Source organism: Clupea harengus, chromosome 11 (genome assembly GCF_900700415.2).
Source record: "Clupea harengus chromosome 11, Ch_v2.0.2, whole genome shotgun sequence".
NCBI classification, from domain to species: domain Eukaryota; kingdom Metazoa; phylum Chordata; class Actinopteri; order Clupeiformes; family Clupeidae; genus Clupea; species Clupea harengus.
In genome coordinates, this window is record NC_045162.1 from 9320175 (window position 1) to 9333582 (window position 13408).

General features: G+C 43.8%; 2 protein-coding genes across 2 annotated transcripts in view; one reads left to right on the plus strand and one right to left on the minus strand.

Moving 5' to 3' along the window:
• On the plus strand, positions 1-3810 carry LOC105901667 (natterin-3-like). The gene is made up of 3 exons (XM_031575729.2): positions 1-57; positions 256-352; positions 1746-3810. Exons 1-3 carry the CDS (start codon positions 16-18, stop codon positions 2933-2935), a joined length of 1329 nt encoding a protein of 442 aa, XP_031431589.1. The 5' UTR covers positions 1-15; the 3' UTR covers positions 2936-3810.
• Positions 3811-13408, minus strand: part of rorc (RAR-related orphan receptor C) — a 27686-nt gene continuing 18088 nt past the window's right edge. The window contains exons 3-12 of the mRNA XM_012829206.3: positions 9394-9479; positions 8973-9114; positions 8166-8498; positions 7816-7941; positions 7412-7533; positions 6988-7120; positions 6533-6640; positions 6083-6193; positions 5537-5646; positions 3811-5231 (exon numbers count right to left, since the gene is read on the minus strand). Of these exons, the coding sequence (XP_012684660.2) occupies positions 5067-5231; positions 5537-5646; positions 6083-6193; positions 6533-6640; positions 6988-7120; positions 7412-7533; positions 7816-7941; positions 8166-8498; positions 8973-9114; positions 9394-9479 (1436 nt within the window). The 3' untranslated portion in view covers positions 3811-5066. The remainder of the gene's footprint in view (positions 5232-5536; positions 5647-6082; positions 6194-6532; positions 6641-6987; positions 7121-7411; positions 7534-7815; positions 7942-8165; positions 8499-8972; positions 9115-9393; positions 9480-13408) is intronic.

A 13408-nucleotide genomic window follows, 5' to 3' on the forward strand; every position in this document is an offset into this window, starting at 1 on the left:
TGCTAAATCTCCTTGATGCTGTGGCTACAATCAGAATTCGCCTTGAAGGATTCGAAAGTACGGTAGGAAAAGCATGTTTATCATAATGATAATGAGAATGCTTGTTGTAACGCTGGCTAAGTGTATGTAATTATATCAGTACTCATCAGCATAGTAGAACGCTCTGATACGGTGCCATGTAGCTTAGTTAGCAGTCGCAATTTCTGCCCTGACTGGGGAAGTCATGTTGTGTTTAACCATAAACATCTATTTTAGATGGAGCTAGCAGACTTTATGATCCTGTGTCTTCTGCTGCACGGGCCACATCATGCGAAGTCACAGGAGAACCCCACCATTTCAAAGGAACCAGACCGTAAGTTAGAACAACACTGAAGGTTTAGAGACTGCAGTGTAGTTGTATGTAGGCATGACAGGCTGTGGTGAAATATAGCCCAATAGATGCAGAATGCAACAATACAAACCCAGTGATGGACAGATTTCTTCCCAAAATATTTTTACAGACACAAAGGGCACCTGCAGACAACTGATGATAAGGATAAGCAATGATGTAGTCATTTTAAACGGGAACTATGGTCTACAGCCACAGAAATAATGGAGATCATTATATTGATATGTGTATATTAATGTTCTTCCCAATGTTTTGACTGTTGATGGCGGTGATGATAAAGTAGACTGACAAAAAATTAAGAGATAAATGTAAATATTAAATACACACATAAAAAAGGAATGTACATTTTTATTTTTGTAAAGATCAATGGTTGTATCCTCTGCATGTTAAGTGGCTTTGGTGAGAATCTGTGAAAGACCGGTTCCTGAACCTCTCTGTCACAAACTACCATAAGGAAATGCCTTTTGTTGTTTCTGTTGTAGTTGTACAGATACTAGCCTGGTATTTCCATCTCTCATAGATAGTTTCACTTTAATCCTGCCAATCATTTGCTAGCCACTCATATTTCGTTCAGAAATATCCTTATAAATGCCCAAATAAAGCCTGACTGAAGTATTACTTATAACGAAATAAACCTGTCTTACACATTGTCCTGCTCTTAAAGCTCCCTGGTACATTGTAAAGATAAAAAAAAATCACTTACTTTGTAGCCTCATATTTTATTGTCAGTCTGGACACATTCCATATATTGGAGGAGTCTTTTAAAAAAAATCTAAATGGAAAACTCTTCTGAATGCTTCAGTGCCCTCTGGCTAATTTTAGACCTTGAGCATGCTCTGCTCTGCTCTGCTCTGGGTGAAACACTTGGTATCTCTAATGACAATTAGACACATACATTCATCTTAGATATTTCAATCTTTTAATTCCATTATATAACAAACACATACATATGTTATTTGCAATTTTCAACCGAATAAAGAAGAGAATATATGAGAACATATTTGCATACATACATATTTTGCATACATCCTTTGATTTTTTGCTTACCGTGTATATTCAGTTTAAAAGACATATTGCCAACTTGATGCTGTTTGATGATGTATTGATTAATGGTGTAGCCTACTGTCATTTTTAGATATTTGTTTTAGGCTACGTTCTCATATTTTGACTTTTTACCAAGATGATAAATGGGAGTACTGTTTTTGCTGTGTATGGTATGTAGTTTTTGTATGTATGTTTGCATAGGTATAGTCAAACAGTCCGTGTGGAGGCTATGACAGTGCACTTTACAACATACCAAGCTTGACATTGAAGGCCACATGTATTCAGTCCCCTCTCTCACTCTTGCTTTTCTCAGGTGGTCCCCTGGATCCTAATCTGAAGGAAGTCAAACCTTTGAACGCCTCTGTAGATCTGGTGGCTGATACTGTGGACCTTGAGACCCCAGGTGAGACAACAAACCTGCGCTGGATCCCTGCAGACAGACGAGGCAACAAACAAACGATCCCCCTCAATGCATTCAGCATATACAACAGCTACACATCTCGAGAGGAATATGTCTGCAGACCCCGGGATACCTGTGCTTTGGGCTTTATGACTGAGGCGAGAGGCTTCTACTGCTATTATTCACTGCGTGGCCACCAGCTTCTGACTAACAATTTCCAGTTTTTGCAAAACAGGAAGAACTATGAGTTGCTTGAGTGGAGACCGGGCCAAAACGGAAGTGTGCCAAAATACAGCATTAAAAACTGCGAGCATAACTTTGTAGGGAGGAACAAATATGGCCTGGGCAATGTGCACTCCGTGATGAAAGTTTTCTACCTCCCCTGGGAAGGCAAAGAATACTGGTATCAGGAATACGAAGTGTTGACCGTTAATCGCGACCCGTACCACCTGCATGTCTCCCAAATCTCCTATGACACGAAGAAGGTTAATGTAAGCACTTATCCGTCTGAAGAGTTAATGGAGTCCATTTGCATGACCAACAACAACAGCAAGGAAATAGTCAAGGAGGTGTACATGCAGACGACGCATGAAAAAGAGAACTTTTGGGAACCTAGTCTCAGTATGCCACACATGCTGTCCACTAACTTCTCAGCCAAAATTCCAGAAATTGTCTTGGGAAGGGGAAACGGCTCCAGGGGGTCAGGCGCGAAGGTGTGGAGTGGGTACAAGTTCAGAGAAAACGTCACTCTCACTCTGCATCACACAACTGTTATCCAACCCGGTCTCTGCTGTAAGGTGAAGATGCTGGGCAAGAAGACGGAGGTCACTATGCCCTTCTGGGCGCAGGTCACCAAGATCTACCTGAACGGGACGACACACAAAGCAGCAGTGGCGGGCAACTATAGGAGCAAGGAAATGGGAGGAATCGGAGGAGAGTCTGGCGCCTGTGTGCCAGTCGAGACAAAGAATGTCACCACAGAGCGCAGCCAGCCCAACAAACCTATAAAACCAACAGGAGCTGTTAGCACATTATCCCCTGGGCTGGGTTCCTATGCCATCCTTGCACTTAGCTTGACAGCTTTTCGTGTGGCGGTATACTAATGGTTGGGTCTCATATTGGTATGCAAAGTCTGTGCCAGTGAAATTCTCTTGTAACTTTGTGGAGAGATGGCACGCACCATGAATGAGCCTGCTAGATATCGTTGTGCTTCCACTGCCACATTTTAACTCACGTCGATTTTCATACTAACCTGCACTACCTGTAGGGATCTGGGTACACACACACACACACACACACACACACACACACACACACACACACACACACACACACACACACACACACAATTACGCTGAAATGGAATATATAGAATTTAATGACTAATGCTGATATGTCATGCTTGCAGTGCAGTTGCATAAGTATACATTTGGTAGCTGTATGTCTGATCAAGTTTCAGTCAGTTCAGTTCAGTCTGAGATACTGCAGTGTCTACCTGCTGGGTGTGTACCTGCTATTTTATGTTTACATTTCTGTATTATTCTGTTGTATTACTTGTGCTCCTCAATCTGTTACCTAGCCTCCTAGTTCACCTGTTCTCTCATTTGTTCTTCTCTCCTTGAGTACCTTTCATTCTACCTCTCTCCAAACTTTTGCTACCGCTCATGCTGTCTTTCTGATGTTTAAAGGGAGTTTCCCCATTGTCATCAGGTAGTTGCACTTGTCTGGGGATTGGGCCTTGGTTTTGGTAAAGTGGGTTGAGATTGCAGTGATTATTCACACAGTTGGTTTTATTTATATATATACGTATATATAATTTGTCCGCAATTTTTCTTAAATGGTGTTTATACTTAGTAGTGTATCATCTATCTCATGATGCCAACACAGTCCTACAGTCTTATAACCAACATCTCATGACACAGTGTATCACTGATACAGTGTATTATTGATGCATTAAAAAGCCACACGTTGTCACTTATAACATTGCAACAGTTTATTGATTCTCTCGTCCATTGTATGAACAGGAAGTGTTGTTAGTTGCAGGAATTTAAAGGGTTAAACACACGGACACCAGGGGCCAGCAACCAAGGCATGCTCTGAGAGACACAGCAGTGATAGTTGACATCAATGACTACGTGAACAGGGACTTGAGCACCACCCTTTTGACGCCAGTCACTGGCAGGAATTAATATGATCACGCTAGACACAAAGGGGGGGGGGGGCATTTGACCAAAAGGAAAAATGAATTAAGAATACAAAGACAAACGAGTTAGCGACTAAATGGCTGCATACTGCACTGCTCAGTCCTGATACTCACATAAGTCCTCTTCACAGTCACTGAAATAGCTTACCACGGTAACCGCGATAGTTAAATATGCCATAAGCCAGTCTGTTTTGCTAAGACACATCAGTGCACTGATAAACAACTTTGATCAAGCCTTCTACATACTGATCGAGCGGACGAACTTTAGCACTTAAAACTTATATTACCTCATATACATCTTGCATACCTTTTACATGATAAGCTACTTAATTGAGCATTCAACTGGACCACAATAAAATCTCTTTATCTCTTTTTCCTCTCAATCCTCTCAATACTTTTCCAATGATCTCGTATTGCCCTCCACACCTAAACCTTACAAATATATCATGAACCCCTACTAATTTGACAAATTAAAGACTGATTTTTTTTTGTCCATTATGGACACTGTGTGCATATAGTCAGCACAAAGCCAACAGCATTAAGTACTGCCTGCTTGATCATCTTAAAACTGTATTCAGTCATAGGGCCTTTTAGCACCGAGACCCAAGCACAGTGGATAGGCCTAATTTACAAGATGACGTACATATATACCAGCAAAAAGAGAACAAAATTTTGACAAAAAAAAAAACACATTTATTCACTTCGAGAAACACTAGCCTGACTATGAAAATAGTCATACTGAGATGCTAAGCTCTGGTATTCTTACTTGTTTTGTTTTTCTACAAAATAGTCTCTGCACAAAAATAATTCCCATCTCTGACCTGTATTGAATATATTTTCTCCTGTTATCACAATTACAAAAATATAGATTTCAATATTTAGGAGGGTTTCCAAAGATTAAAACAATGCATGTATTTCAGTGTCTGTGTGTGTCTCTGTGTGATTTTCTGTGTGTGTGTGTGTGTGTGTGTGAGTGTGTGTGTGTGTGTGTGTGTGGGCATGTGTAACAGTATTGCATATGAGTTGCGGTTTCAGAGTGGCGGCTGAGGGGGCGTCTCTGATTCGGATCCGAACAGCTCCTTGTACAGCGGAGGGAAGTGGTTGAGAACGGTGAAAGGGTACAGTTGCTTGAACCAGTGCAGCTTCTCAATGTGGAGCGAGCATAGGGCCTTCAGTATCGCCACCTTCTGGGACAGCTGAGAATGACACACACACACACACACACACACACACAGAACAGTCAGTACAGGTGCCTTGTCAGGGTAAGACAGCCATGCCAAAATGTGAAACAATGTCTCCCACAATTCTGTCAAGTTGCTGTGTTTCACTTTAAGACTTTCACTGTGCCCCTCTCTCCTCCTCTGTGATTTAAATTCATTTATTTGAGTGAACTTTGCTGGCCTTTCTTTGTCATTTTTGCTATTCATAAACCGTACTCCTACATTTATTTTTATCCTCTCTTTATGCACTCTCCCCCTGTGCCTCTCCCTGGTTCCCTTACCCTGTGCAGCAGACTCTCCTGGTTGTCTCTGTGGAGGACGTGACTCAGTGCCAGCTCAATATCCTTCCTCATCCTCTGCACTCGCCCTCTGTCCTCAAGACCTGGGCGTTCTACACACACACAAACACACACACACACACACACACACACACACACACACACACACACACACACACACACACACACACACACACACACACACACACACACACCACACACACACGCACAGATGCATACACACTGTATATTACCAACATCATCTTCAACATCATTACCTGTTTCTTTATGTTTCTTCAACATATGATCACATGCGTACAGAAGCACATCATATAAACAAATCAAGAATTTAATGAAATCAGAAGTTGAGCCGTCACAATACTTATGTCTGTGCCAAGCGCAGAAGGGATATGTGACTCAAGGGAAATTCAAAAAAAGAGGGGAACTTAAGATGACAAAACCATAAGGAGGGGATTTCCTTCTGGAGAGCACAACAGTTTACAGATTCCATTCTAGCCAAAACTGTTGAACGGTTGAACTGGTCCTTACCAGGGTTAATGAGCACCAGTGCACTGAAGATCGCCACCTGGTGTTCAGTCAGCCTCAATGCACACATGCTATGAGCGAAGTCGAACACGGCCGTTATCAGGTCAGAACATACTGGGCCACAAAGAGAAAGAAAACCGTTAGCGACCTACATTTAGCTACAATCAGACTGAAATTTTAGCCATTGCGTAAGGCTGTCAGGAGTAATAATGGTACTGTCAATATATATCATATAAATATATCTCAATATAATATAGCAGAAAATCACAGTAACCTTCAATCCCATAAAATCCTTCTGAGGGAAAACTTGTACGTAGACATGAGGTGTTAGGGGGTTGGATAGAGATCCTGTTGGGTTTACGTCCTACTCCTAACCCCCTTGGCTGACTGGCATTTGCACACCTCTCAGTGTCTGGGTTCTGGGGTATGTGCACTGTGCTTGGAGGAACTTACAGAGGGATTTGAAAACTTCGGTTCCGGCGAATTTTCCATCAAAGAAAACGGTGCTGTTCTCTGTGTTGAACAGTCTGCTCATCCTGACAAGAACAACCTCCATTGAGCCTGAGAAAGAGGGGGAGGGGGATTCTAAGATTGGGATTCAATAAGTGCATAAAACATTTCTAGATGCCCCTGACCGTTGTAAAGCTATAATATCTAAAATCTGCTTAAAAAAGTAGAACTAGCCAGCCATCTGAAAGCTCTTTTCCCCTTTCAACTCCCCCCCCCCCCCCCCCCCTGTTTCTTTCCACCTATCACCTGTAATCTTCTGTTTGATTGACATCCTAGAAGCCCTGCCCCTGACTCTGTATGTCTTTGCCTTTGGAGGCTACGTTTTTTTAATACATTTGAAATAAACAAAAATAAAATGTAAACATCTTGTAGCTTGTAGAGGACTGTCAGTGGCTTACCACTCTTGAGCAGATTGATCTGGTCGTTCTGACGGATCTGGCGAAACCCTGGCAACCTTTTGGCAAACTCAACTACATACTGCACAGCATCACTCAGCCTATCAGCACAAAGCTCCCACATCTTATCGACGGACTGCAGAAAGAGATAGAGAGAGAGAGACAGAGAGAGAGAGAGAGAGAAAGAGAGAGATAGGGGAATACAATAGAAAGAGCAGATGAGGACAGCAGAAGAGAGAAAGTGAAAGTCAGGGAGAGTGGTTAAGAAAATGTGAAAAGGCCTCTTGATTTAACCACTGAAAAACAAGAGGGTGGGGGGTGGCTGAATCTGTGGCAAAACAACAAAACAAAACAAAAGCTTTTGGAAGGTGCTCTATGGATGAGTGCTGTGTCGTTCCTGGCTGCCTGTGGCTGTGGTGTGGGGTACCTTGGTGTGGAAGATCTGGATCTCATCTCTGGTGAAGATCTTCCAGCGCAGGGCCTGCAGCTCCTCCACACGGTACTGAGAGGTCTCTCTGTGAGAACGCACTATGCTTGCACACAGCTCCTCTGCACACACACACACGCGCACACACACACACACACACACACACACGCGTGCGCGCACACACACACACACACGCACACACACACACACACACACACACACACACACACACACACACACACACACATATACACACACCCACCCACACCCACACACACACACACACACAGACACATTCACCAAATCAGGCCACAATGATTAGATTGTTTTTAATGTATTACCATGAAGTTGATCGAAAGAAATGTATTTCTAAATGCTATGATATTATATATATACCATCTTACCTATGTGCAGCAGTGAGGTAGGGTAATGACAGTAGGGGTCCTCTGGATCGTACGGACGCAGCCCTATGTCAGTCCCAGCCATGCTCAAAGCTCCTTGGTCTGGAGAGGACTGCCTGGGGTTAAAGACTGAGACAGAGAGAGAGGACGAGAGCGACAGAGAAAAAAACTGTTATTTTCCTCAAGGACACACATAGAGGGTGACATTCTACCAGCCAAACTCAAAAACATGCTAAGAGTGCAACAACAAGAAAAACAAACTGCAGAGCACCAAACATAAAGTATTTGCCGTCAGTATTAAAGACCATAGCTAATGTCAGTAGGTGTAGAATGTCTGCGCCCTGCAGACTCACCCCTGCTGTCAGTGAGTCCAATGCGGTCTCCCCTCCTCTGGGAGCTTCGGTAGGACAGACCCACAGTCTGGATCTCGCCCGGAGGGCACAACAGGTACGGGTGCACCTCTGGGGAACAGCGCGGCAGTTCGGGGTCCATGGGGAAGGGGTAGGCCGAAGCCAGGGGCTGGAGCAGATGAGGCGACCCGTCGCGCGACTCTTTGCCCGGGCAGTAGGTGGGCAAGGGCTGGACGTCGGCGGAGCTGGCTTGGAGACGCTGCTGCGCCCGGTGCCGCTCCACCTCGGCTATCAGGGAGTCCCTCTGGCGCTTGGACATGCGGCCGAACTTCACCGCTAAAACACACACACACATGCGCACAGAGACTGTGTAACAGGAGGACACCCACTGACTGTTACAGCAACGTGGGTGTTGCTAGGGTGTTTCTAGGGTGTTGCTAGGGTGTTGCTTTAGGGTGAAAGGGTGTTTTAGTTATCAAGTTCACAGTATAAGCTCGCATAATTATTAATACAACGGACATGTGCCTAACATGAACCGGCCCAGAGAAAGGAACAATACATAGCCGATCATAAAACCGTATTTGATCCAACCAGGTTAGATCCATTTTTAACTGATAAAACATTTCAGTTTAACTGATGGATGAAATTAAATTGAAAATGTAGAAACAATGTTAAAGAAAAGCTATGCAACAGCTGATGGAAATCATTTTTTTTTTCAAACTATTTTTTTTGTCATTGTCAAAGGAAGGCCTGCCATGAAAAGTTTGGTAAACCTCTCTCTCTTTCTCTCTCACTCTCTCTCACTCTCACCATCTCGGCTCATGCCCTGGGCCACACATTTCTTGAGACGGCAGCTCTGGCAGCGGTTGCGGCTGGCGCGGTCGATGGGGCAGTTGCTCTGGCGCGAGCACGAGTAGGACACACTGGACTGCTGGCTACGCCGGAAAAAGCCCTGCCGGAAACACACAGAGAGAATAAATACAGAATAGAGTAGAGTAATCATTCAGGGGCTGAATTACCACCTCTGTATCTTTTGGTCTCTTGACTTAACATTACACGACTTCACTTAAAGTGAGAGGAAGAGAGAGGAACGAGGAAACTAAGGTGAGATTGAGGGAGAAAGGTAACCTGTGGAGAAATGTATAAACTGAACAGAGTAGGAACAAGAGAGAAAAGGAGAAAGAATGAAGAGATGGAGAGAGGGAGATAGAAAGAGAGAGACGGTGCTCACCTTACATCCCTCACACGTGATGACTCCATAATGAACTCCTGATGATTTATCTCCACAGATCTTACAGGGGATCACCTCAATCTGAGCTATAGACACACAGAAGAGAACACAAGAGCCACAGAGATATGTGTAAACATGTCGATTAGATAGATAGATGGATAGACAGAGAGAGACCAGCCCGCCTGTGTTTCTAACACAAGGGGGCAGCACTGAGCTGGTGCTATTGTGGTCCTCTCACCTCTATCAGACACTCGCAAGTCTCTCTCCTGATCTGGATTAGACATGAAACACAACTCACTTAAACATTTCCATTCTAGAAATAACATCAGTCACTAGAGGACCCATAAGGTCAGGCGTGTGTGTGTGTTTGCCGTGCTGGAAGAGCCACTGAGCACCTGGCAACATGGACTCTCGGACTGACAATATGGACTCTCTGACTATCTAACTATCTATAATGTTTAACAACTTATTACAATAATGGAAAGAGAAGACCACAAAAGTGGTGTAAAGAGACCATAAATGTTTTGAGACGAGAGCTAACTAGGGTTAGCACTAAATCCAATAAATTGGCTACGAAAGTAGGCACATTAGCAGTCAGCACTTCTATCCAAAAAACCCGCAAATGCACACACACACACACACACACACACACACAGACACACACACACACACACACACACACACACACACACACACAAACACACATACAAACGCACGCACACATACACACACACACACATACACACACAAACGCACGCACACATACACACACAAATACACGAGCACACGCACAAATAGTGCGCACTTGTTTTGTAACAGACTAAAGAGATAATCCACAAAGCCCTATTAAGTAATCTTAATCTAATAGAGGAAAAGCAGAGTGTGTGTCTGTGTGTGAGACTGTGTGTGTCTGTGTGTGAGACTGTGTGTGTCTGTGTGTGTGTGTGTGTGTCTCTGTCTGTGTGTGTCATCTGTTTGTGTCTGTGTGTGAGACTGTGTGTGACTGTGTGTGAGACTGTGCATGTCTGTCTGTGTCTGTGTCTGTGTGTGTGTGTGTGTGTGGGGGGGGGGGGGGGGGCTGTCAAAAGTACTGAGAGATAGATCGATAGATAGATAGATAGATAGATAGATAGATAGATAGATAGATAGATAGACAGACAGATAAATGACCAGGAACTTTCAACAGTTAAATGAAAACAAGACTGATTGTCTGCAAATTTGCACAATGTAGTGAAAATCTTGATGTGTTCTTGGGTACTTCTTTGAATTTAACAAACAAGTCAGTACTGTTGTGAAGGGCAGCTTTTATCAGCTTAGAACCATAGCCAAATTAAAGCTGTTTTTATCTTATAAGGACCTGGAAACGCCTATCAATGCTGTTATCACCTCTACGCTGGACTACTGTAATTCCCTGCATATGGGGTTGACCCATTCCGTCCTTGCTAGACTACAAATGGTTCAGAATGCAGCTGCCAGACTCCGGAACCGGAACAAAGACAAGGGAACACACCACCCCTGTTCTGGCTCAACTACACTGGCTACCTGTGAAATACAGAATACATTTTTTTATTTTATGATATGTTCTTAAAGCCCTTAATGGCTAAAAACCACAAAGCATTACTAATCTACTAATTCTGTATTCTGCCCACATGTCACTTAGGTCAACCACAAAACAACTCCTCTCAGTTCCCCGATAACGTCTTAAAACCAAAGGCGTTGGCTTCTCATTCTACTCCCTATCTCTTCATTCAGGTATATTTGTAATGTTCATTAATCTGCCTATGTTGCTTTAAATGAGCTATACAAATAAAAATGACTTGACTTGATAGCTAGCTAGATCAAAATAGATAGATAGATAGATAGATAGAAAGACAGATAGATGGATGAATAGAGATAGATAGATAGATTGATAGACAGATAGATAGATAGATAGATAAATAGATAGATAGATAGATAGATAGATAGATGGATAGCTGGATAAATAGATCGATAGATAGATAGATCTCAGGTTGATTAAAGTATGGTTTGCCACAAACAGAAACTGTGTCTTGTAAACATTTAGTCAAATGCTTCTAAGTTTCCTCTGAGACCTTGAAATTAATTAAATCCAAAAATTGAAAAGCAAAGTAAAAATATATGACCCACTATATAATATAATATACGTTATTGTGTGCTGATTAAGTTCATGGACAACATGGCACACAATGTGTTCAGTTCAGTCACTACTGATGGTAAGTAGTCTCGTGTGAGTGGGAGTTTGTCCATGTTCACATACGTGGGGGATAAACTGGGTACTGGGTGCAGTGTACAGGCTCTATGTGGGTCTGTCATTAAAGGCCTGGTTGTTTTCTTCATGAACTGCTTTGTATTCAGTCTGTGATTAGATGCTTTGGTCTGACCACAGCAAACAGATGGGCCCAGTTCAGGTGAGTTCACAGGCTCTCCAGGTCATATACTGTCATAAAATATGAATACAGGTTCCAAAGAATACGAAGGGCACATCCTGAGTTCATCAAGTCTGACTTTGTAAAACAAGTGTGTGTGTGAATGTGTGTGTGTGTGTGTGTGTAGACTTCTTGGAAGCCACCTGTGGCTATGTGGTGTGGTCAGTGAGAGCACTACAGAAAAAAAAATGCTGACAGAGAGCTACGTTGGAGGTATGGTTGTGGTTTCATCACAAATCAGTTAGGTACCTGACCAGTTCAAGACAGAGGAGACCAGTTAAGTGCCTGACCAGTTCAAGACAGAGGGAACCAGTTAAGTGCCTGACCAGTTCAAGACAGAGGAACATGACTTCATGTTTGAGACGTCAATAATAATGCAAATTACTCTGGTTCAATGCGCTGATGAACGGACCATTTTGTTGCTCGGCTTCATCGCAAATTTCTTCTTGTTTTGTCCGTAAGGTGCGCGAGCATGAGGTCAGACGCGTACGAGACAGAGATCAAAGGGAGCCGTGAGGTGGAAAAGATCTGGTTCAGTAAAAGCCATGATTTTCACACTTTGACGAGTCTGAAGTGAGAGCTGAAACTACTTTGATTCCAGAGTGAAACATCCCCCCCACCCCCCCCCCACCCCCTCTCTCCCTTCTTCTACTTCTTAATCTCTCTAAAAACCACCAAAGATATGAAAGCCCTCGAGTCAGAAAGAGCAGAATAACACCCAATAAAGTGACCGAGAGAGGAGAGGGAGAGGAGACTGCGGGGGAATATTGCGAGAGGAAGAGAGGAGGTGGACTGAGAGGTGTCAACCTCAGAGGTTTTTTAAGTGGTTTACTGACTTCTCTTTCACTCTGACTATCCCTCTTTCAAGTGATTGCTCTCTCTCTCTCCTTGCGTCTCTGTCTCACTCACAAAGGATGCGTTTGCCAGTAACCTGCTCTTTCATCTGGCTGCCAGGAACCTCCCCTCCCTCGCCCTCGCCCCACCTCCCTCTCTCTCTCCCTCTCTCCCTCTCTCTCCCACTCTCTCTCCCACTCTCTATCCCACTCTCTTTCTCCCTCTCTCTCTCTCTTACTCTCCCTCTCTCTTCCCCTCTCTCTCCCTCCCTCTCCCGCTCTCTTTCTCCCTCTCTCTCTCACTCTCTTTCTGTCTCTCTCTCCCCCGCTCCACCTCCCTCGCTCTCTTCCTCTCTGTCTCCATCTCTCCTTCAGTGCTCCTCTTGCATGCATCTCATCTCACCCTTCCAGCTCATCCTTGTCTCTCCATCTGTCTATCCATCCACCCATCCATCCATCCATCCATCCATCCATCCATCTATCTCTTTCTCCTTCCACCTCTCCCTCTCTTTCTCTCCTGCTGGGCAGAGTCCTGTGGTTCTCTGGGGACACTCTGTTTGTTGTCCCCTTCTAATGACAAATATTTGTAATCACCTGCAGCAACACACACACGCTCACACACATGGCATGCTTCAGCAGCTCCGCATAGCTGTATGTGTGTCAGTGTGTGTATAAGTTAGTGTGTCAGTCATGAGCGTGTGCCCTGATTTTGGGCATTGGGCGGAAATCTCAAGATTT

What these genes read in the sequence shown, in the direction of transcription:
- LOC105901667 (XM_031575729.2), top strand. Translation starts at nt 16, where the DNA reads ATGCTGTGGCTACAATCAGAATTCGCCTTGAAGGATTCGAAA. An exon ending in TCGCCTTGAAGGATTCGAAA is followed by an intron (nt 58 to 255) that starts GTACGGTAGGAA and finishes CATCTATTTTAG; the next exon opens with ATGGAGCTAGCAGACTTTAT. An exon ending in CATTTCAAAGGAACCAGACC is followed by an intron (nt 353 to 1,745) that starts GTAAGTTAGAAC and finishes TGCTTTTCTCAG; the next exon opens with GTGGTCCCCTGGATCCTAAT.